At 39.1% G+C, this 22,949-nt stretch overlaps 3 protein-coding genes across 3 annotated transcripts; 1 reads left to right on the plus strand and 2 right to left on the minus strand.

Moving 5' to 3' along the window:
- Positions 1-1,006: 1,006 nt before the first annotated feature.
- Positions 1,007-3,105, minus strand: LOC137738366 (tetraketide alpha-pyrone reductase 2-like). The gene is made up of 6 exons (XM_068478003.1): positions 2,985-3,105; positions 2,547-2,719; positions 2,161-2,346; positions 1,874-2,036; positions 1,597-1,786; positions 1,007-1,433 (listed from the first exon to the last, which is right to left on the minus strand). Exons 1-6 carry the CDS (start codon positions 3,088-3,090, stop codon positions 1,292-1,294), a joined length of 960 nt encoding a protein of 319 aa, XP_068334104.1. The 5' UTR covers positions 3,091-3,105; the 3' UTR covers positions 1,007-1,291.
- A 4,137-nt stretch (positions 3,106-7,242) lies between these two features.
- Positions 7,243-11,339, minus strand: LOC137738211 (tetraketide alpha-pyrone reductase 2-like). The gene is made up of 6 exons (XM_068477842.1): positions 11,222-11,339; positions 9,776-9,948; positions 9,390-9,575; positions 9,097-9,259; positions 8,820-9,009; positions 7,243-7,653 (listed from the first exon to the last, which is right to left on the minus strand). Exons 1-6 carry the CDS (start codon positions 11,325-11,327, stop codon positions 7,512-7,514), a joined length of 960 nt encoding a protein of 319 aa, XP_068333943.1. The 5' UTR covers positions 11,328-11,339; the 3' UTR covers positions 7,243-7,511.
- Positions 11,340-20,308: 8,969 nt separating this feature from the next.
- Positions 20,309-22,545, plus strand: LOC137736898 (3-ketoacyl-CoA synthase 6-like). Its single transcript, XM_068476213.1, has one exon. The coding sequence runs from the start codon at positions 20,809-20,811 to the stop codon at positions 22,297-22,299; it is 1,491 nt and encodes a 496-aa protein (XP_068332314.1). The 5' UTR covers positions 20,309-20,808; the 3' UTR covers positions 22,300-22,545.
- The last annotated feature ends 404 nt before the right edge of the window (positions 22,546-22,949 follow it).

A 22,949-nucleotide genomic window follows, 5' to 3' on the forward strand; every position in this document is an offset into this window, starting at 1 on the left:
AGTCCAAAATTCATCTCCAACCACGTATAGTCATCACTATACTTCAATTAAAAGTATTATTGGTAGTCTATGTCATCAGTGGGTCGATCAAATTCTATATGTTGTAATTGTCTTTTCCGGTTGTTAATTTTGCCAAACTTAAGGGGATTAAACAAGTCAAAATCATACACAAGTGGACTTTACATTTGACAAATCGAGAGAGAGAGAGAGAGAGCCAATTATTGGCACATTAGAAGCCGCCATAAAGTTATATGTTTGGATCGAGTCGCTGTGCACAACCAATGCGTTATGAGTCACTCTTTTTTGGTCGAAAATAAAGCTTCATTAATGAAAAGAAAATTACAATATATGCAAGACAGGCCTAAATCTAACACCCTACATAAGAAAAGTAAGACATAAAATAAAAACAGGCCCCAACAAAGGAAGAGCAACAACCCAATACATAACGGGAATCTCACGTACACTTAGGCCTGTAGGCAAAGTAAGAAAAGACAATAGCAAAATCCTAATCTCCATCAGCACAATAGCAGCCACCGTCGCTGCCATCACTGCAACAACCGCCAACATCGCCCCAAACTAAAGAAAGGACACTAACCCAAAGCTAGATCTAAGAGGGGGATTAAACTGAAGATAGCCAATTATTGGCACATTAGAAGCCGCTGGAATCAGTTGCTGTCCTCAACCAATGCGTTATGAGTCACTAAGATTAAATTTTGTCCCCAGCTCATTAAGCTTAATTACGTCATTAAACCTAATTAAACGGGGATGATTGTTGGGTTGCCTTTGTCATATCAGTTTTGTTTAACAAAAGAAGAGCAATCGTTTCCAATTCATAAGAGAACCTCCCCTATGTTCTGAATCAAGTCTCAAGGTGCTTATCATGTAGCTGCATAATTGTGCCACCAACGTTACGTATTGGTAGTTGCAACTTATGTGCAAAAAGAACGAAAACACTGTTTTAGAATTTTAGATGGTAATCTATGTAAATAAAAAAATTGTGACTAAACAAGAAGGAACCGTGATTAACGGTTCTCTTTGGATTGAAATCAAAGCGAGGAATGTCTGTGTCCTTTTGATTAATTGAAATCAAAGGAAAAGAAGAACATAACAAAACACAAATAAGGATGGAGATCCTGCTTTATCACCCTTGCTCATTCCACACATAATATTTATAGTGATACTGAAGGAGGGAAAAATCGAACTTAGGGCTCGGGTGCAAGGATGAAAGCTCAAACTATATCTAAAAACGAAACTTGGAACGCACTCAAAAGCAAAGCCTTGCGCGATTCTTTCATAGAAATCCTTTTTGTTGGAAACTAGTGATGCAGTCATCGAACATTGTTTCAAGCGTTTTGAAAGGTGGAAATCCCAGTTGAGCAATTTTACTGGTATCCATGCTATGTGGATTACTGTCTCCTTCCACGCTGCTACACCTGCAAAATACATAGAAAATTCCGTTTATAATTTTCCATATTGAACCAACAAAAATTTAGGAAACTATATATAAGATTGACGTTCCTCCCCAACTCTATCCTCTCCCACTCTAACAAAGCGGGGAGCATTTTTGGCTTGGGGTCGCACTTTATAAATACTCACTTGTTTTCATATGGATAGGATGGATATTTGGCCCTCAGCATCTCAATGATCTCCGACCAGTGCGCAACCGAGCTCGAACATATCAGCCTTCCCGACGCTTTGCTTTCCTCCATTGCTAAAATGTGCGCAGCTACCACATCATCTATGTGCACAAATCCTACTGTCGTGTTCGGGTACTCCCCTCTTGAACCTATCTCAGAAATTGCAAATTCAATATCCTTATTCTCAAATTGGATAAATAATTGTTCGGTACTAGAACATCATCACGCGTTACAACCTTTCAGTATAGCCAGTATCATATATAGAGTGCTGGTTGGTTGTGGTGCTAGCAGAGGACCAACCACGAACGACGGATTCACCACAACGAGATCCATTCCGCTCTCCCCAGCAATTCTCCAGGCCTCCTTCTCTGCTGTAGTTTTTGCATAAGCATACCAGAGCTGTACAATAATTTACACATGAATATTGCATGTCAACGTCAATTCAACATGTACGTGTTATTGTTTATAATGCATCTGGATTCTGGAACTAAACATGGACTGGAAGGGTTTTGTACGTGGTTACATTGTAGTGTTTGCAGTACTCAGCATCACTCCAATGTGATTCGTTGAGAGGAGAGGCCTGCTGGGCATCGTAACGATATCTTATTGAAGAGCAAGAAGAGGTGAGCACAACCCGTTTCACACGTGCTTTTGAGCATGAATTCAGAACATTCAGTGTGCCCCTTATACATGGATCAATCAAATTTGCCTACAATCAATCAATCAATGAAAATTTCGTTTTAGCTTGAATATTTTCAAGAACGTACCACATTTTAGCACTCTGCACTCTGCAGTTTTGAAAGCTTTCAAGTTTTCTCCCATCGATCAAAAAATATGATTGAATTACATAAAACGAAGTTTAACAACGGGAAAGGAGAACAAACAGATCAAACGAAGAATTTAATTTGCCTGAACATTGTCGTCGTATGGAACAAGAACGGGTGATGCGGTGTGGAAGACTCCATCGACGCCTCGTACAGCCTCATCAAAGCTTCCTTCCACCATCAAATCAGCTTTCAACATCTTGAGCCTTTCCCTGGCTCCATTAAACTCCCACAAATAACCCACCTTCCCCAAATCCTCTGTCACCAAGAGGATAAAACACTACCAATTGTAAATGCTAGCTACATGAACCACAGTCATCAATACGAAGATGGAATCACGGGACAACCTAAAATTATAAATTCTGAGAGGACTCAAGCGTAGTCATATTGACTAGAGCGTATTGCACCCCAGTTCGAATGACCTTTTCTTCAATTTTAAATTCATTTAAAGTAGAATATCGTTTGTATGCATGAAAAAATTGTGAAATTGATGGAAGTAGCTGATAACTGCAAATATAGATACCTGGGTTTCGAACCGTGGTGCGGACAACATGGCCCTTGTCTAGCAAGGCTTTCACTAAGTAAGCAGCTATGAAGCCTGTTCCTCCAGTTACACAGTATTCAGGCATCTTCTCCGTCTGGTTTTGTGGAAGTTTGTGTAGGTTTACTTGTCAAGGTATGTTTTTATATACCAAGTGGCGTTAGAAAGTGATGGTTGCAGAGAAAAAGAAAAAACAAACAAGAGAGAGTCATGTCCTCTGAATTTTTTATTTGATTATTCGTTCACACGTAGCATCTTTGACGTTGGTAGATAACTCATTCAACCTACGAGGTGGGCTGACTCATTTTTTCCATTCTTTAATGGCACGAGCTTCGTGTATGCATATGCATCGTTATTGTTTACAGGAAAAAGAAAAAGAGGAGGGTCAACTGACTCAAGCTGGGTAGCAATAGACTCGTATATGGGCTGAAGCATCTAAACTCATGGTGTCTCCACCACTAGCCCAAGCAAGCTACCCTGTTTGAACTCTTTTCTGTTGTTGGATTCCCAGTTTGAACATTGAATCTCAATCGGTTTGGGTTTTATTTGCTGCTCAGCAATGTGAAGTGGGCTAAGAGCGGTTCCACCCCAATTGGGCAATTTATTGACCACAAAACCAAAAACCTTGCTCCAGCCCATACGGAAGAGAGATTTTTCAGTGTGACCTATATATGAGATGATACACTATGTGTCACAATTCAAACTGTACGATATGTATGTTAAAAAAATTAATAACTTAAGAAATAATTTTTTCGACCATTTACATAAAAATATGTAATGTACCAACCGTGTTTCAGATACAATGAAAAATTTCTTCATACGGAGCGGTCGGGCAATCACTAGACCCCGCACTATTGGATTGCTCAATTGGGCAAGGATTACCTGACCTTGCACATGAGTGTCATCTGATGTCATGCTGACTTTAACATGACATCAGCCACTCCGTAAACCTAGACCCAAAACCCAAAAGCTATCGGTGGATGCGAAGCAGCGGCGGAGGGGGCAAGTTGTAGACCCAAAACCCATATTCGTGGAGGCAGGGTTGAGAGAGAGGAAGACAAAGGGGGCAAGTTGTAATAGCTGATTGTACAAACGATCATCTGTCAATTTTTTTAATTTTTTTTTAAGAGAAACGATATTTTATTTTAAATTAATCTTAGTAGAGCAAAAGTACATTTGAAGTCAAGTGTATAACGAGGGTTACATTGAGAGTCTGGACTTACACCCGTATTTATATTCAACAAAGCTAATATATCCCTTAAATTAGATAGACAAAGTTTGAGGAGGCATTTTCTTGTGAATTTGGATCCTCTCTTGAGTTAATGGAGAGGATCCTCCTGACCAATTATCATGGACCGTTGGATAAGGATGTTTATCCAACGGCTACAATCATTATAACTTTAAAGGGACCCCTTGTTTGTAGCCGTTGGATAAAAATCCAACGACCCACGATGATTGGTCATGAGGATCATCTATATTAGCTCAGGAGAGGATCCAAATCCTTTTCTTGTTTAGCAACAATGGAAAAGATAGTAAAGTGATTTGTCCCTTTTCCTATTCTTATAATATAGACAAGCATTAAATTATATATTGTTTTCTTTCAATTTTTCAAAAGCAGAATAAAATGTTCTTTCATGTTTGGTGCTAAATCTAAATTGCTATGCTTAAAAAGTCGAATCATATCAAACTACAAGAACATAGAGTTGTTAAAGATTGCCTGAGAGGGTAAATGTGGTTGGCCAGGTTGCTTCATCTCTCAAATTAACTTGATATATTAATTACGATATAATGACATGTGTCACTTCTATTTTATTCTACACCGGCAATCCAAACTTGTCGAAAGAGTAGTACCCATGTGAGATACTCATCTGCCACAAGAAGTCACATGGTACAACAATATATGACGAGATGTGTCCACGGCAAGAAAAATCAAGCAACTCTACTGGTTGCATCGTTAGCAAACACTAGAGTGAGACTAATTCGTTGGGTGATGGACTTCCCTTGCTTTTAGTTGCCGTTATAGCGTTTTGGTGTTGCTTGTCTCTCTCTCTCTGGCAGCTCCTGCCTTCTTGTTTCTGCCCCTTGAGGCTTTGGTGGTGTTGCAATGAGACAATAAGATCCTGTCAATTGAGGGAAACCATGAATCAATCATAGTAGGCAGTGCAGACGGCAATGGTTTATAAAAAATATCAGGATTTCCCATCAAAGGTCTTCGATGTCGTTCAAGCCTCCTCTTTTCCGTCAAATTCAACTTTAGTTGAACCCTAAGTCTACTATAACTTGCGACAGATGTCCTGGCCTTCTTAACTTGCTTTAACCTTTTCGCTTTATAGTCACGTGTGTTTATTTAACGGGAGTTTGGATTTGAACCTCAACTACTACCAGGGTTCACCATGGAGGTTTATTTAATAAAAATTTCATCATGAGGATCACATTGAAGTACCGTGTCACCACAGAGACTACGAAATTTTTTTAGCCTTGTGAAATATTGTCAAGTCCTCATGACACAGCTTCAATGCGTCAGCTTACTTGGCACGTGCCATAATGAAGATCCTTTAACATCACGTGCCATTGCTTTTTCTACCAATTATTTCAAAATTCAAGGGATAATGTTTTACTGGGACTCACTCCAAATAAGTAAATATGTCATCACTACATATATTTTAAAAGAATCAATTAGTGGATTTGTTTGACATGTTATACTTTTGAAGGTTGAAAAGACTCATAGAAACATATATGTCAAGAGATGATCTTTTACTAAGACTTGTTCCTAAGTAAATATGTCATCACTACATACACACACACACACACACACACACACACACACACACACACACACACACACACACACACACACTTTAAAGAATCAATTAGTGTATTTGTTATGATAGTTCACACTTTTGGTAGTCAGAAAGAACCACATAGACATTTCGGTCACTCTCCATCCACCCATGTGTGATTCGCATGCACAAGTGAACTTTACCTTTGACAAGTCAAGAGAGATAGACAATTATTGGCACATTAGAAGCCGCCATAAAGTTATATGTTCGGATTCAGTCGCTCTCCTCAACGAATGCGTTATGAGTCATTAATAGAATTTTATGCTTAATTTTCATGTATTCCATAATTCTGAATATAAGTACATACAATCTTTGTTACATAAAGAAACAATAAAGGACACAAATATATCCTTCCTAAAACATGACTCTAATATTTACTTTCCATTTCTCCTAAATATTGACCCACGCCAATACTCCCTTTCAAGTTGGTGCATAGATATCACACATGCCTAACTTGATAAGTGATACTACACACGGCATGAGTAAGAACATCTACAAGTTGCTATTTCAAGTTCATGAATTGTATTGACACAATTTTCTTCTCAAGCTTCTCTTTAATAAAATGTCAATGAACCTCAACATGCTTAGTCCTATCATGCTATACTGGATTCTCTGCTATTTCTCTTGTTGACTTATTGTCACAATACAATTTCATCGCCTCTTTCTGCTTGAAATTGAGACACCAAAGCAACTTTCGTAACCAAAGGATCTCACACACTCCATGAGACATGCCTCTGTATTCGGCTTCCGCGGAAGACCATGACACCACCTTCTATTTCTTACTTCACCAAGTAACCAAATTACCTCCAACGAATGTAAAATACCTAAACATAGAACGCCTATCAGTCACATCACTTACCCAATTGGCATAAGTAAATCCCTCAATCCTTATACGTCCATGTTGTTCATACAAAACCCTACCTCGAAGCAAACTTTAAATACGCCAAAATTTACATAACTGCAGCCATATGATCCACACTCGGTGAGTGCATAAACTGACTCACCACACTCACTGCATAGGCAATATCCGGACAAGTGTGAGACAAATAAATTAGTTTCCCTACCAATTTCTGATATCTGCCTAGACTGCTTAAGCCTATAAAGTGACTTTCGCAACCTACACACTCCGGTTTTCCCTCCGACATTATATTCGGGAGGAAAATCCATATATACTTCTTCCGAATGCCCATGAAGAAAAACATTTTTTACATCAAATTGTTTTAGTGGCCAATTCAAATTTTCAGCTAATGAAATAAGAACACGTACTGTATTCATCTTGGCTACTGGAGAAAAAGTTTCCTGGTAATTATTGAAAAGATAGTTATTGAGATTTTGTACTTCAGAATTTTAGATGGTAATCTATGTAAATAAAAAAATTGTGGCTAAACAAAAAGAAACCGTGATTAACGGTTCTCTTTGGATTGAAATCAAAGCGAGGAATGTCTCTTTCTTTTTGATTAATTGAAATCAAAGGAAAAGAACATAACAAAACACAAATAAGGATGGAGATCTTGCTCTATCACCCTTGCTCATACCCCACCTATTATTTATAGTGATACTGAAGGAGGGAAAAATCGAACTTAGGCTTCGGGTGCAAGGATAAAAGCTCAAACTATATCTAAAAACGGAACTTGGAACGCACTCAAAAGCAAAGCCTTGTGCAATTCTTTCATAAAAATCCCTTATGTTGGAAACTAGTGATGCAGTCGTCGAACATTGTTTCAAGCGTTTTGAAAGGTGGAAATCCCAGTTGAGCAATTTTACTGGTATCCATGCTATGTGGATTACTGTCTCCTTCCACGCTGCTACACCTGAAAAATACAAAGATAATTGTAAACACGAAAAAGTTCCTGAAACAAGAAACAAGAATACGTGTACAAAATATATTTTTTGTATTTAATTGATTTTGGGGTTACAATCTCTTTGTAATTTGATCCTCTGATTCTATCTTCGTAGGGTGTAGGTTTGTGGATGAGCTGTTGATCCAAAGGGCCGTCGGGGCTTGATCTAGGGATGAACAGTTGATGAACGGATCTTCGAGGGCTTTTGAGCTTGATCTTGAAGACTGGGTGTATGGATTTCTTCAAGGGGGCCGTCGGGGCTTGATCTTGAGGGTTAATGGATGAGCGGATCTTCAAGGGCTTTTGGGCCTAATCTTGAAGACTGAGTGTATGGATTTCTTCAAGAGGGCCGTCGGGGCTTGATCTTGAGGGTTGATGGATGAGCGGATCTTCAAGGGCTTTTGGGCCTAATCTTGAAGACTGAGTGTATGGATTTCTTCAAGAGGCCGTCGGGGCTTGATCTTGAGGGTTGATGGATGAGCGGATCTTCAAGGGCTTTTGGGCCTAATCTTGAAGACTGAGTGTATGGATTTCTTCAAGAGGCCGTCGGGGCTTGATCTTGAGTCGGCGGAAGTTCTTCAAGGGCCGTTGGGGCTTGACCTTGAAGGAGGGTTTGACGAAGAACGAAGAGTGTTTTCTTGATCCTTCGGGATTTTGCTTGAGAGCTTTAGAGTTTCAAGGCTTCAAGGTTTTGGTGTGATGTAAATTCCCTTCTTTCTTTCTTTCTTCCTTTCTTTCTCCTTCCTTCTTCCTTCTTCCCCCCTTGAAATGAATGCCTTGGCCTCCTATTTATAGAATTCCAAAACTTGATTTTTGGATTTAAATAATCAGATGAAATAAATCATTTCTGCCAGATATTGACACGTGTCCTATTTGATGACCTTTCCAATTTATTTCGATTTTTCGTTGAGTCACACGCTACATGTAAAATTTATGTGACACGTGAGCGTTGAAATTTTAATTATTGGTTAACATTCATTTCACCGAAATTTCGATGTCTACAATAATTCCATTTATAATTTTCCACATTAAACCAACGGAAATTTAGGAAACTATATATACGATTAGCGTTCCACCCCGACCCTTGGAAAGCGTGAAGCCTTGTTGGCTTGGGATTGTCTTTTATATATACTCACTTGTTTTCATATGGATAGGATGGATATTTGGCCCTCAGCATCTCAATGATCTCCGACCAGTGCGCAACCGAGCTCGAACATATCAGCCTTCCCGACGCCTTGCTTTCCTCCATTGCTAAAATGTGCGCAGCTACCACATCATCTATGTGCACAAATCCTACTGTCGTGTTCGGGTACTCCCCTCTTGAACCTATCGCAGAAATTGCAAATTCAATATCCTTATTCTCAAATTGGATAAATAATTGTTCGGTACTAGAACATCATCACGCGGTACAACCTTTCAGTATAGCCAGTATCATATATAGAGTGCTGGTTGGTTGTGGTGCTAGCAGAGGACCAACCACGAACGACGGATTCACCACAACGAGATCCATTCCGCTTTCCCCAGCAATTCTCCAGGCCTCCTTCTCTGCTGTAGTTTTTGCATAAGCATACCAGAGCTGTACACAAGCAATAATTTACACATGAATATTGCATGTCAACGTCAATTCAACATGTACGTGTTATTGTTTATAATGCATCTGGATTCTGGAACTAAACATGGACTGGAAGGGTTTTGTACGTGGTTACATTGTAGTGTTTGCAGTATTCAGCATCACTCCAATGTGATTCGTTGAGAGGAGAGGCCTGCTGGGCATCGTAACGATATCTTATTGAAGAGCAAGAAGAGGTGAGCACAACCCGTTTCACACGTGCTTTTGAGCATGAATTCAGAACATTCAGTGTGCCCCTTATACATGGATCAATCAAATTTGCCTACAATCAATCAATCAATGAAAGTTTCGTTTTAGCTTGAATATTTTCAAGAACGTACCACATTTTAGCACTCTGCACTCTGCAGTTTTGAAATCTTTCAAGTTTTCTCCCATCGATCAAAAAATATGATTGAATTACATAAAACGAAGTTTAACAACGGGAAAGGAGAACAAAAAGATCAGACGAAGAATTTAATTTGCCTGAACATTGTCGTCGTATGGAACAAGAACGGGTGATGCGGTGTGGAAGACTCCATCGACGCCTCGTACAGCCTCATCAAAGCTTCCTTCCACCATCAAATCAGCTTTCAACATCTTTAGCCTTTTCCTGGCTCCATTCAACTCCCACAAATAACCCACCTGCCCCACATCCTCTGTCACCAAGAGGATAAAACACTACCAATTGTAAATGCTAGCTACATGAACTGCAATCATTTCCAGTGACGGAGCTGCTTGAGGACTAGGAGAGGCCCGGCCTATCCTAAAGTCTTCACTTTTTGTTTCTGTTTGTGTTTTTTTTATTGGATAGTTTGTATTCTTTGATTTATGTTCTTTTCCTTCAAGCTAGCTTTATTATATTTTTCTAATTGACAAAAAAAAAAAAATGTGTTTTACAATAGTATTGTTATGAAACCAAATCCTTATATCAACTAGCCTTCTTTAGTTAGTCACCCTTTTGCATGATTTGTTGAACACTGAAACCACGCATATATGGCATATAAGAAGAATTTTTTTATCAATTCGGTGCAGTAATTTTTGTTCAATTTCATAGTAGGAACTTATAAAGAAGTTCAGTGCTTATGATATAATTATCTCAATCTTATTTTTTTTTTTCACGACTTCATTCCTCTCTTTTGATTAAAATTTTCTGTTCTACTACAAAAATGAACTTTTCTCGCATTAGTTATATTATTTTTTGTCCAATTTCTTTCATACGGTTTAGAGGCCCTTGCTAGCTCTACCACTGATCATATCTAAATACATAGATGGAATCACAGGATTGTAAGAATATGAGTATGAGATAGAGAAGTTTTAGGACTGGTTATAGGTATTCAATTTGATAGAAAGTCTTGTTGATGAAAGGAATGCTGATCCTTGGCAAAGAAGGATTTTGTATAGCATTGAGGTCAGTTTTGCAGAACACGGAAACAAGTATTTGTTTCCTACGTGGATTTTGATAGGGAATCCTAGTCTGTTTTGGTAAAGTCTATATGTATATATATAGTGGTCTCTCTTCTCACAGAATTCATGCTCATATTGGACCAAAAACCTATCTGTGAGTCGAGCTCTTGATAATCTGCAAGAGAATAGAAGGATCACTGAAAGCTTGTTGCTATGGCTTCGAGTTCTGGTGCTGCTGCATGTATGTTTTCCTTCCTAGTTTCTTATACACATAATCGGTTGATTCTCTCTAGGTTGCAGTTCATGTTTTGGTCTTGGTGTTTGTGAATTGTATGCTAACAGGGACAACATAAAATTATAAATTCTGAGAAGACTCGAGCGTAGTCATATTAGCTAGAGTGTATTGCGCCCTAGTTCGAATCCCCTTTTCTTCAACTTTAAATTCATTTAAAGTAGAATATTGTTTGTATACAGGAAAAAACTATGAAATTGATGGAAGTAGCTGATAACTGCAAATGTAGATACCTGGGTTTCGAACCGTGGTGCGGACAACATGGCCCTTGTCTAGCAAGGCCTTCACTAAGTAAGCAGCTAGGAAGCCTGTTCCTCCAGTTACACAGTATTCTGGCATCTTCTCTGTCTGGTTTTGTGGATATTTGTGTGGGTTTATTTTTCAGAGTATGTTTTTATGTATCAAGTGGTGTTAGAAAGGGTCAGGTGGTCTGCATTTTTCATTTGACTATTAGTTTTCACGTGGCATCTTTAAAGTTGGTGGATAACTCATTCCACCTGCCAGGTTTGGTGGATGTTTGTGTAGAATAAGGATCCTCTCCTGATCTTCTTTGTGAGAATTTCGAAGATTCGTGTATTATCTTCGTTTATTGTACATCGTACGGTCATAAATTATTTTAAATTTTATTATTTAAATTTGAATACAAACAGTATCTGATGAAAACTGATCGTACGATATACGATGAACTGATCGCATGTATATCTTTATTGTTTACAGGAAAAAGAAAAAGAAGAGGCTCAGCCGAGAGCTGACTCAAGCTGGGTAGCAATATACTTCTAAATGTGCTGAACCATCTAAGCTCACGGTGTCTCCCCCACAAGCCCAGTGAAGCTTCCCAGTTTGAACTCTCTTTTTTTATTGGATCAGTTTGAACATTGAATCTCAACCGGTTAGAGTTTTATTTGCTGCTCGGCAATGTGCAGTGGGCTAAGAGCAGTTCCACCCCACACCCAATTGTCTGGTAATTGGACAGATTATTGCCCAGAAAACCATAAACCTTGCCCCAGCCCATACGAAGCAGTCCGGCAATTACTGGGCCCCACACTGTCGGACCGCTCATTTGGGCAACGATTGCTTGACCTTGCGCTTGAGTGTCATCTGACATCATGTTGACTTCAGCATGACATCGGCCACTTCAAAGTCACCGTAAACCCATACCCAAAACCCAGAAGCTACTGGAGCAGAGGTGGAGGGGCGAGCAGTAGACCCAAAACCCATATTCATGGAGACAGGATTGAAGGAGAGGAAGACGGAAGGGGCAAGTTATAATAGCTTATTGTACAGAGGGTCATCTGTCATTTATTTTTATTTTTTTATAGAAATGATATTTTATTTTAAATTAATCTTAGTACAGAAAAATTACATTTGAAGTCAAGTGAACAACGAGGATTACATCCACTTTAACTAAAGTCGCACTCTTGAGCATGGACTTACACCCGTATTTATATATGCAAAGCTAATATATCCCTTAAATTAGATAGACATAAAGTTTGACAAGGCATTTTCTTGTATAGCAACAATGGGAAAAGATGGTAAAGTGATTTGTCCCTTTTCCTATTCTTATAATATAGACAAGCATGAAATTATATATTGTTTTCTTTCAATTTTTCAAAAGTAGAATAAAATGTTCTTTCATGTTTGGTGCTAAATCTAAATTGATATGCTTAAAATGTCGAATCATATCAAACTAGAAGAACATAGAGTTGTTCAAGATTGCCTGAGAGGGTAAAATGTGGTTGGCCTGGTTGCTTTATCTCTCAAATTAACTCTATATATTAATTACGATATAATGACATATGTTACTTCTATTTCATTCTACACCGGCAACCAAACTTGTTGGAAGAGTAGTACCCACGTGAAATACTCATCTGTCACAAGAAGTCACGTGGTACAACAATATGTGACGAGATGTGTCAATATCTCACTCAAATTTACTTTCTACTAATCCGGTAATAAAGGCAATCGGCGGTACAAGGATATTCAAAGCATCTAGGAAGAAAGGACGAGCGTTGCAGATATGGCTAAAACAGCAGATACGTTCTAAACCGATTCTTTCACAACTTGTTATATCACCCCCAATTCACTTCACTCCCTAAAGGCGGATTAAGACAAAGGTTACTCTTGGTACGCAAGGAAAGAGATATTCAATCAACCAAGCAAAAAATCGATACTACTACCACAGTCTTCACCAAGACAGCAGGAAGGAAGAAAATCAAGACAGAAAGCCAAGACAGTCATCTAGGCATTGGTAACAGACAGGCAGAACAGAGATCGAAATAGTCAAATACAAGGAGGAAAGGGAAAGCCGAGAAGACCGTATTCATGTGCAACTAATTCAATCAGACCAGTTATGAACCCAAGAGCGGATATGAGTACTCATACTCAAGGACCAGAAGCTCTCACAGTGTCAAGGCAGAGAGTCGTTTCTATTGGAAGAAGAACATTTACAATTAGAACAAAGGGAATGAAATAGCAATTGCAGCTACTTCCGAACTTTCTAACTTCAACTAGCTGACTAGTTTACTACTAGCTTTCAGCCCTTGGACAGCTGTCCTTGGCATGCGTGCTACTGGTCCGCCTACTTAACTCCTACTATCCTGCTACATTTTTATCCGCACGGTGATCCGTGAGGATTGGCGAGTAATGGTTCATGATGCTAATAAATGCTTATCTGTTTTCCCACACGACACATGTGATTTCATATGCCCAAATTTTTTACGTGCTTTTTGTGGTGAAATGACATTTTCAATGTGATTTTTGTGGTAAAAAAGCTATTAATTTGGTCATGTGGTGAACCCTTAGCAATTGAGGTTTAAACCTAAACTTTTGTTGAATAAACAACGTGACTGTCACATTGAGAGATTAAATTTGTCATTTCAATCCAAATTAAGGTCAAATATCTGTCGTTTGATTTGCTGATGGATCCCGTGGAAATATGAATAACGACCTCTTTCTCCTCCATCACCTGGCAATGGATCCGACGGCAAGAAAAATCGAGCAACTCCAGTGGTTGAATCGTTAGCAAACACGAGAGTGAGACTAATCCGTTGGGTGTCACAACCCGCTCCCTTTTTGGTATTGGTATCGGCAAGAGATGGACTTCCCTTGCTTTTAGTTGCCGTTATAGCGTTTTGGTGTTGCTTGTCTCTCTCTGTGTGTATATATACATTAAGCGTATGCATGTGCCTATATATTCAATTTGGTGCCCATTTGGGAGCTCCTGCCTTTTGTTTCTGCCTCTTGAGGCTTTGGTGGTGTTGCAATGAGACAATAAGATCCTGTCAATTGAGGGAACCATAATTAATCGTGGTAGACAATGCAGACAACAATGCTTTATAAAAAAAACAACAGGATTTTCCATCAAAGGTCTTCGATGTCGTTCAAGACTCCTCTTTTCCGTCAAATTCAACTTTAGTTGAACCCTAAGTCTACTATAACTTGCGACAGATGTCCTGGCCTTCTTAACTTGATTTAACATTTCCACTTCATAGTCGTGTGTGTTTATTTAACGTGAGTTTGGATTTGAACCACAATTACCATCAGAGTTCACCATAAAGGTTTATTTAATAAAATTTTCATCATGAGGATCACACTGAAGTACCGTGTCACCACAAAAACTATGAAAATTTTTTTGGCCTTGTGAAAAAATTTCAAGCCCCCGTGTCTCTTTACAATTTATATCAATTTTTATTGGCGCGCGAGTACATTGAAATTAATAAAGTTAAACTTTTTACATATAAAAAAATGCAAAAAGGAGCTTCATTTACAACAGACGTAGGGAGGTTGTGGTGAGGTAGATTGTCTGCCATCCTGTTTAGGTGTCATTTTCATCCCCTCCTATTTTGTGCGGTCACGATTAAGCCACGTTAATATTTTATATTGATTTTTTTATAGAGATAATAAGACAAAAAATAATAATAATATAAAATATTAACGTGACTTAACCGTGACTGTAAAAATAAAAGAGGATGTAAAAGACATCTAAACAGAAGGGCAGATAATATGCTTCCTGGTCTTGCAGATTTGTAAACTGAAAGACTTTTAGGACGTACAAATGTGGGACAGGAATAAGCTAGCCCTCATAATTACTCATCAAAATGGTATCTTTTTGTGTGTATGCATGTTGTCCAAATATTACATGAATTGGATATTACAGGCATGACTTCCTTCACCGGCCTACTTTCATAACCTATAAGAGCAAATTCAGCGTGGTGAACGGCCCGGTGGACAGGGAGCAAATCCAAGCCAATTGCCTTCCCAACTAGCTCCAGCTATTCGGGCAATTAGGTTAAGGGGGAGTCCGTGGGAGAGGGCAGGTGGGAGTCTAAGGCTCGAGTACCTAAAGGCTTTGTGATGCAAGGCTTACGTAGCCACGTTATAAAAAATTTGCGTTAGACGAGTGCACCACACGCACACGTGGGGGTGCGTTACCAACATATTTTTAGATATTGGGACCTGCATGTCAGCCCCACTTAGTTACCTTTGAATTTGAAGTCTGGACCGTTGATTTCTAGATCAACGGTCCATGTTTTCAAGCTTTAAAAATTAAAAAGAAAAAGAAAAAAATAGAAAAAAGCCAAAAATGTTATGGTGGGCCACGTGTCACATTTTGGACTGTTGGATTTCAAAATTTTTTTTGTAATCCAATGGTCCAGATTAATTAAGTTAATAAAATTTCAAAAAAAAATATTAAAGATTCAAAAAATTTCAAAAAAAAAAAATTTCAAAAATTAAATACCTTATCATTTTCTTCCACTTTACACCACATTTCAATATTTTTAACGATTCTAAACAACTAAACAACTAAGAACATGTCGAGTGACAGAATTGGTTAAAAATCTTATCGTAATCTATCTACAAAAATTTTACTTTCGGATAATGACACTTGTGTGATGAGATTGGTTAAAAATCCTATTCGAAATTTAAAATTATTTTATAAAATAAAAAATACTAATATTTTATTACCTATTACCATGACTATTCAATTTAAGGATGAAGATGTAAAAATTAATTATTATTCATTAAAGACAGTTACTATTCAATGGAGGGGATTCAATTGCCAATGGGGGCCTTCCTACACTAGAAGTGCTCTAAGTATTTTATCACATAAAATCTTAAAAAGTGCTCTCATGAACTATAAGTGCTTCTTTGAAAAGCTCTTTAGTTCTTAATTTAAATTTCAGTGTTTTTTTTATGAAAAGCTCTTTAGTTCTTAATTTAAATTTCAGTGTTTTTGTAATATTAAGAAATTTTTAGCAAAGCTCTAATGACAACAATACTTTCTACCAATAGGGGTGGCAAACATGTCATGTTTGTCATGTTTGTGTCTTTTTCGTATCATGCTCATTATTTTAACCCATCATGTTTAGTCAAAGCCGTTATTTTAGCAGGTTCTTAAAAGGTGACTCAATAATGGCCTGATTTGTTAATCAGTTAGGTGGTTTCGTGCCGGGTTAACGAGCAATGCAAGAAATTATCCGATAACGATATATTAAAGATATATTTTCGAGTTCTTAACAGGTTACCTGATGACGACCCAACACATTAACGAATTCTTAACAGATTATCCGATAACGATCCAACTCATTAAAAAGTAAACTCAAAACTCGTTATTTTCGTATTATTTTATGTTGGGTTATGAATTGGGTAAGAAATTACCAAGCCTAGCAATGAGTGATCTATTGTAAGCGTTTATGTTATTGTTTAATTTGTTTGTGGTTGTGGATTTAGATGTTGGGAAAAATAGATATCCAAAAGCTTTAAATGGGCCAAGGGATGCTTACGGAATGGGTCGCACCGTCGTCCTACAAGCTCACATCATGCAGACTGGAGATGCAATACCGCCATTGAAGCGATCATTAAATTTAAAGAATTATTATTGGTATTTCAAAAATTTTATTGTACATTTTAAATTTTCTATATTTAGAAAAAAAAAATACATTTGTAAAAGCAATGGGATGAGAAAGTACCAATAACACTTTCCTAAATATATCTCAACATTTTATGACCAACGTACCCAATCTACGGTTACGCGCGTTGCCTCCATCACTTCCTTCCACACTGCTCCTACTGGACTTGGTCATTGCCCACGTAAATACTCTCTCTCTCTCTCTCTCTCTCTCTCTCTCTCTCTCTCTCTCTCTCTCTCTTATTTATCTGTCAAAGATCAAATGTCAAACATGGCATACTCCATTCAGTCAACCTACTCGTGATTCTTGTTCTTCTTCTTCGTCTCTCATAATCCCATAAAACAATAAATAAATAAATAAAAACTCCAAATTTTGTAGGGTTAATTTGGAAACATAATGTTTCAAAGTAATTAAAAAAAACAACTTATATGCCACATGTAACACTATTATAATATTTAGCGTCTATGATATAACTTGTAAAAGAAAACTTACGTTGAACTATTGGCATGAGAGGTCACGACTTACGATGACGGGATACCACTTCTTGTTCTTGTTCTTGTTCTTTAGGGTTAACTAAATACCTTATGAGCTCCAACGTACTCAACAGATGTGAACATTTATACGTCCAATTGTTTTTGCAGCATGAAATGCATTATTTACAAAATAAATCAATTTACCTAGTGCGTTTTGCCGACGAGTAACAAATTCATTTCATTTTGCTGACAAGTAACCAATTCATTTCATAAACAAAACAATACATAATTTCGTTGATGAACTGGAAGGAGAACAAATATGAAAAATGAACAAAAAAATAATAAGAGAAAACTCCCTTAAATGTGGGACTTCTCATGGACTCTCTACGACTTTATGTTTTTGGCATAATGCTTTATAACGTTGACACAAGAATTAACGTTAAAATGTGACATAATAGTGTCCATAGAGAATTACACTTTAAGAGAATCTTGTTAGCATTTTTTAAATAATAGTGAGAGATATTAATTTACCAGCAAAGTCGTTAAAGATCATCTCAATACATTTAACTCTATAAGCAAATATAAATTTAATTTGCGTTCATGGAGACACCGCAACAATATTACGGTTTGACATCCCATCATCACTAATATATTAACACGTATAATGCATAGTTCAGTATCGATCACTGTCACTGTTATCTAGTTGTATATCGATCTCCCATCTTCATCGTCACCATCAGAAATTCAACATTGCCATTATTAGTTCTAATCAACTTTTCATGCATGCATAATTGCTTATTCATATATTTGGCCAAGCATCTACGTTAGTACGTGTATCCTGGTTTCACTTTTGTATTTTGACATTTATATTTTTGTTACAATTAATTTACAAATTGTAGGAAAAAGCATATAAGAACTATATATCTTTGTTTTGAAGGTTCTTAATTATCAATTGATGTTCTAACATTCATGAGCTTACTTGTAGATAAAGATATATAACTAAACATTATCTATATTTTTTTAAATGAACCAGTTGGTGGCTTCGTCTAGGCAGTCCACCATTCCTGACCACCATCATGTGATTTACTTATAATATGATACCTATAACATTTATTTTTGTTGGAATAAAATATAATAAGCTCTATTTATGAAAAAAAATATTTAACATTTTCATCTACGTACAAAAGAGATATAAAACAATTGCAGATATCGAGCTATCACTATCTACCTATAAAAAAAGATACATAAAAATAATATATACACACACACACATAAGGCAAATATATATAACAAAATTATAGATTATCACCATGGCAAATTTCAAGAAAAGTTTAATGTACCCTTCCAAAGAGGGAAAATGGAGGGGAAAGAAATATAAGATACTTTTATCCGATTGGTTGAAAAAAAAAAATATTATAATAGAAGGTCTTGAGAAGTATTAGGAAAACTCTCTTAAAGTGAGACTCTTGATGGACCCTCTGTCAACATTATAAAATATTTTGCAAAAAACATGAGGTGATAGAGAATTTATAAAAAAATTCATTTTTGAGAATCTTTGTGACATCCCACATCGCCCAGGGGAGTGATCCTTAAATGTATATTCTCATCCCTACCTAGCACGAGGCCTTTTGGAAGCTCATTGGCTTCGGGTTCCACGGGAACTCCGAAGTTAAGCGAGAAGGGGGTTAGAGTAATCCCATGATGGGTGACCCACCGGGAAGTTGCTCGTGAGTTCCCAAAAACAAAACCGTGAGGGAATGGTAAGCCCAAAGCGGACAATATCGTGCTACGGTGGTGGAGCGGGCCCGGGGAATGGTCCCCCCGGGTCGGGATGTGACAATTTGGTATCAGAGCCAATCCCTGACCGGAAATGTGCCGACGAGGACGTCGAGCCCCTAAGGGGGGTGGATTGTGACATCCCACATCGCCCAGGGGAGTGATCCTTAAATGTATATTCTCATCCCTACCTAGCACGAGGCCTTTTGGGAGCTCACTTTGGGCAATATCGTGCTACGGTGGTAGAACGGGCCCGGGAAGTGATCCGTCCCGGGCCGGGATGTGACAATTTGGTATCAGAGCCAATCCCAGGCCGGAAATGTGCCGAGGAGGACGTCGGGCCCCTAAGGGGGGTGGATTGTGACATCCCACATCGCCCAGGGGAGTGATCCTTAAATGTATATTCTCATCCCTACCTAGCACGAGGCCTTTTGGGAGCTCACTGGTTTCGGGTTCCACGGGAACTCCGAAGTTAAGCGAGAAGGGGGTTAGAGCAATCCCATGATGGGTGACCCACTGGGAAGTTGCTCGTGAGTTACCAAAAACAAAACCGTGAGGGAATGGTAAGCCCAAAGCGGACAATATCGTGCTCCGGTGGTAGAGCAGGCCCGAGAAGTGATCCTTCCCGGGCCGGGATGTGACAATCTTCTTCACATTTCTTGTAGGCCTTTTATTCCTTCTAAAATTGTTTTTCAATTCAAGTAAATAACAACTAACAACCACATTAATTAGGAACTGGAAATTAATTTCCCTAACATAATGGCTGACTCAAATTGACTTCATTTTCAATTTTTTTTTCCGAATTTTATATATACTTTTAGGCATATGGTTTGAAGTCAAATTCATAACATCATCGTCATGTAGTTGAGAATACACATCAAATTAAATTCTGTTTAGTTTGTATACCTAAACCACCCCTTAATATGACACAATAAAAAATTTCTCTCTTTTCGTTTTGTATGATTGTATCGATAAATTAGGTTATAAAGATCGCGCATATAAAACTAATTATTTAGTTTCAAATAAAATATATTTGGTAATGCATTTAGAACAATTCTCACAATAAGTAAAAATAGCATGAGGCCGATTGTAACTAAAACACAAAGGGTCTCAAGCTATTATGAAATGAGTCGTACAATAACATGGCCGGACACCTTTGATCATTTTTTTCTTAAAAAGAGGATTCACAAAATACAATTATATATTGGTCTCTCTAACATTATCCGACTTGTTAATGTTTGACAAATTACAGGAGGGGAAGCTCATGATTAGTGGAACCAAAAAAGAAAGACATACATGTAAAGTTTTAAAGCCCAAAACTGGTTGTAGCCATAGCTATATATGTTAGGGCATGGGTTTAGTTATACATGGAAAAGAAATGTATGCGAAAAATAAAATTAATACCAAAGTTAACGGAGCGTTGAGTGACGTGAAGTTCCCCATTTAATCGCCTCATCTGCCACCTTCATTGCCCCGGTCCCGTTGCCTTTAAATCCCCCCTCCCCCTTCCTTTCCCACCTAATACGACGAGAAATTTTTAGTTGTAACAAAAACACAGGTGGTACATTACGTGTTTTTATGTAAGTAGAACTCTCACCACCACCGGTGGTCGTCATCTCTTCTCAACTCTCTCCTTTTCTGCCAAAAACCTAGCATCCAACCATGCCTCCAATCTTGCCCGACCTCTCCAACTCCGACAGGCTCAAGTATGTCAAGCTCGGCTACCAGTTCCTCGTCAACCACATTCTTACCCTCACTCTCATCCCTATCATGGCCGGAATCCTACTGGAGGTCCTCCGCCTTGGCCCCGACGAGCTTCTCAAGCTCTGGGACTCACTCCACTTCGACCTCGTCCAAATCCTCTGCTCCTCATTCCTCATCGTCTTCATCGCCACCGTCTACTTTATGTCCAAACCCCGATCCGTCTACCTCGTCGACTACGCCTGTTTCAAGCCTCCGGTCACCTGCCGCGTCCCCTTCTCCACCTTCATGGAGCACTCCCGCCTCAACCTCAGCAACAACCCCAAGAGCGTCGAGTTCCAGATGAGGATCCTCGAGCGCTCGGGCCTCGGGGAGGAGACCTGCCTCCCTCCGGCGATTCACTACATTCCGCCCAACCCCACCATGGAGACCGCTAGGGGCGAGGCGGAGCTCGTCATCTTCTCCGCCATGGACTCTCTGTTGGAGAAGACTGGACTCAAGCCCAAAGACATCGATATTCTCATTGTTAACTGTAGCCTCTTCTCGCCGACGCCGTCGCTCTCGGCGATGGTGATCAACAAGTACAAGCTCCGAAGAAACATCAAGAGCTTTAACCTCTCCGGCATGGGCTGCAGTGCCGGCCTCATTTCGATCGATTTGGCGCGCGACCTCCTCCAGGTGCATCCCAATTCCAACGCGGTGGTCGTCAGCACCGAGATCATCACCCCGAACTATTACCAAGGCAACGAGAGGGCGATGCTCCTTCCCAACTGCCTCTTCCGGATGGGCGCCGCCGCCTTACTTTTATCAAACCGGAGGTCCGAGCACCACCGCGCAAAATACCGATTGGTCCACGTAGTAAGGACACACAAGGGAGCCGATGACAAGGCGTATAGGTGCGTGTTCGAGGAAGAAGACAAGGAAGGCAAAGTTGGAATTTCACTCTCTAAAGATCTGATGGCGATTGCCGGGGAAGCGTTGAAATCGAACATCACGACGATCGGCCCGCTGGTGCTGCCGGCGTCGGAGCAGTTGCTGTTTCTCTTCACGCTCATCGGCCGGAAAATCTTGAACCCGAAATGGAAGCCGTACATTCCTGATTTCCGAGAGGCGTTCGAGCACTTCTGCATCCACGCGGGCGGAAGGGCGGTGATCGACGAGCTGCAGAAGAATTTACAGCTGTCGGCGGAGCACTGCGAGGCGTCGAGGATGACACTGCACAGGTTCGGCAATACGTCGTCGTCGTCGCTGTGGTACGAGTTGGGGTACATCGAGGCGAAGGGTAGGATGAAAAAAGGTGATAGGGTTTGGCAGATTGCGTTCGGGAGCGGGTTTAAGTGCAACAGCGCGGTCTGGAAGTGCAATCGGACCATCACAACAACGTCGGATGGGCCCTGGGCTGATTGCATCGATAAGTACCCGGTTCATATTCCTGAGGTGGTCAAGCTCTAAAGTCAAAGCAAACAACAAACAAACAAAATTCAGAATGAAATGGTGAATGGGATTGGTGTAGAAACCAATATCTTCCTGACTAAGAAAACAGGTCAGAGAGGGAGAGAGAAAAGTAGAGAGAGATTGGATTGGGATAAAATGTTTCTCATTAATTGATAATGTTATGACACTAGAGAGAGACAGAGTGTGTGTGCGTGTGTGTGTGTGTGTATAGCCCTTGATTTTGTACAACAATACCCTTAGCTAGCTATGACTAATTACATATTGTACCACTACTCATCTCAACTAACGCTTTACTGTTATAACAAACTAATAGTTTTGCATACTGAGGCATTTGCCTCAATACACCCCCTCAAGCTAATATTGGACTCAGCAAGAGTGCAAGTGGAAAGCTTGGATTTTAAGTAATAAAACCTGTTTTTGGACAGAGACATAGTGTAGATATCGGCTAACTAATCTTCACTACAAACAAACTGAACTTTGATAAGATGTGCAAGAACCAACTCTCGAATATAGTGATAATCTATTTCGACATGTTAGTTCTTGCATGAAAAACAGGATTTGAAGCAAAAGAGATAGCCGAGATGTTATCACAGCATATAATAGGGACATAAATGAGAGGGAAGCCAATATCACGAAATATTTTGCAT

Source organism: Pyrus communis, chromosome 6 (genome assembly GCF_963583255.1).
Source record: "Pyrus communis chromosome 6, drPyrComm1.1, whole genome shotgun sequence".
NCBI classification, from domain to species: domain Eukaryota; kingdom Viridiplantae; phylum Streptophyta; class Magnoliopsida; order Rosales; family Rosaceae; genus Pyrus; species Pyrus communis.

Coding starts and splice junctions, on each gene's coding strand:
- LOC137738366 (XM_068478003.1), bottom strand. CDS start 3,090: ATGCCTGAATACTGTGTAACTGGAGGAACAGGCTTCATAGCTGCTTAC. Junction 2,720..2,984: donor CACCACGGTTCGAAACCCAG/GTATCTATATTT, acceptor TCTTGGTGACAG/AGGATTTGGGGAAGGTGGGT. Junction 1,434..1,596: donor TCCTATCCATATGAAAACAA/GTGAGTATTTAT, acceptor TGTATTTTGCAG/GTGTAGCAGCGTGGAAGGAG.
- LOC137738211 (XM_068477842.1), bottom strand. CDS start 11,327: ATGCCAGAATACTGTGTAACTGGAGGAACAGGCTTCCTAGCTGCTTAC. Junction 9,576..9,775: donor CATACGACGACAATGTTCAG/GCAAATTAAATT, acceptor GATTGATTGTAG/GCAAATTTGATTGATCCATG. Junction 9,010..9,096: donor GATACTGGCTATACTGAAAG/GTTGTACCGCGT, acceptor TTTCTGCGATAG/GTTCAAGAGGGGAGTACCCG.
- LOC137736898 (XM_068476213.1), top strand. CDS start 20,809: ATGCCTCCAATCTTGCCCGACCTCTCCAACTCCGACAGGCTCAAGTAT.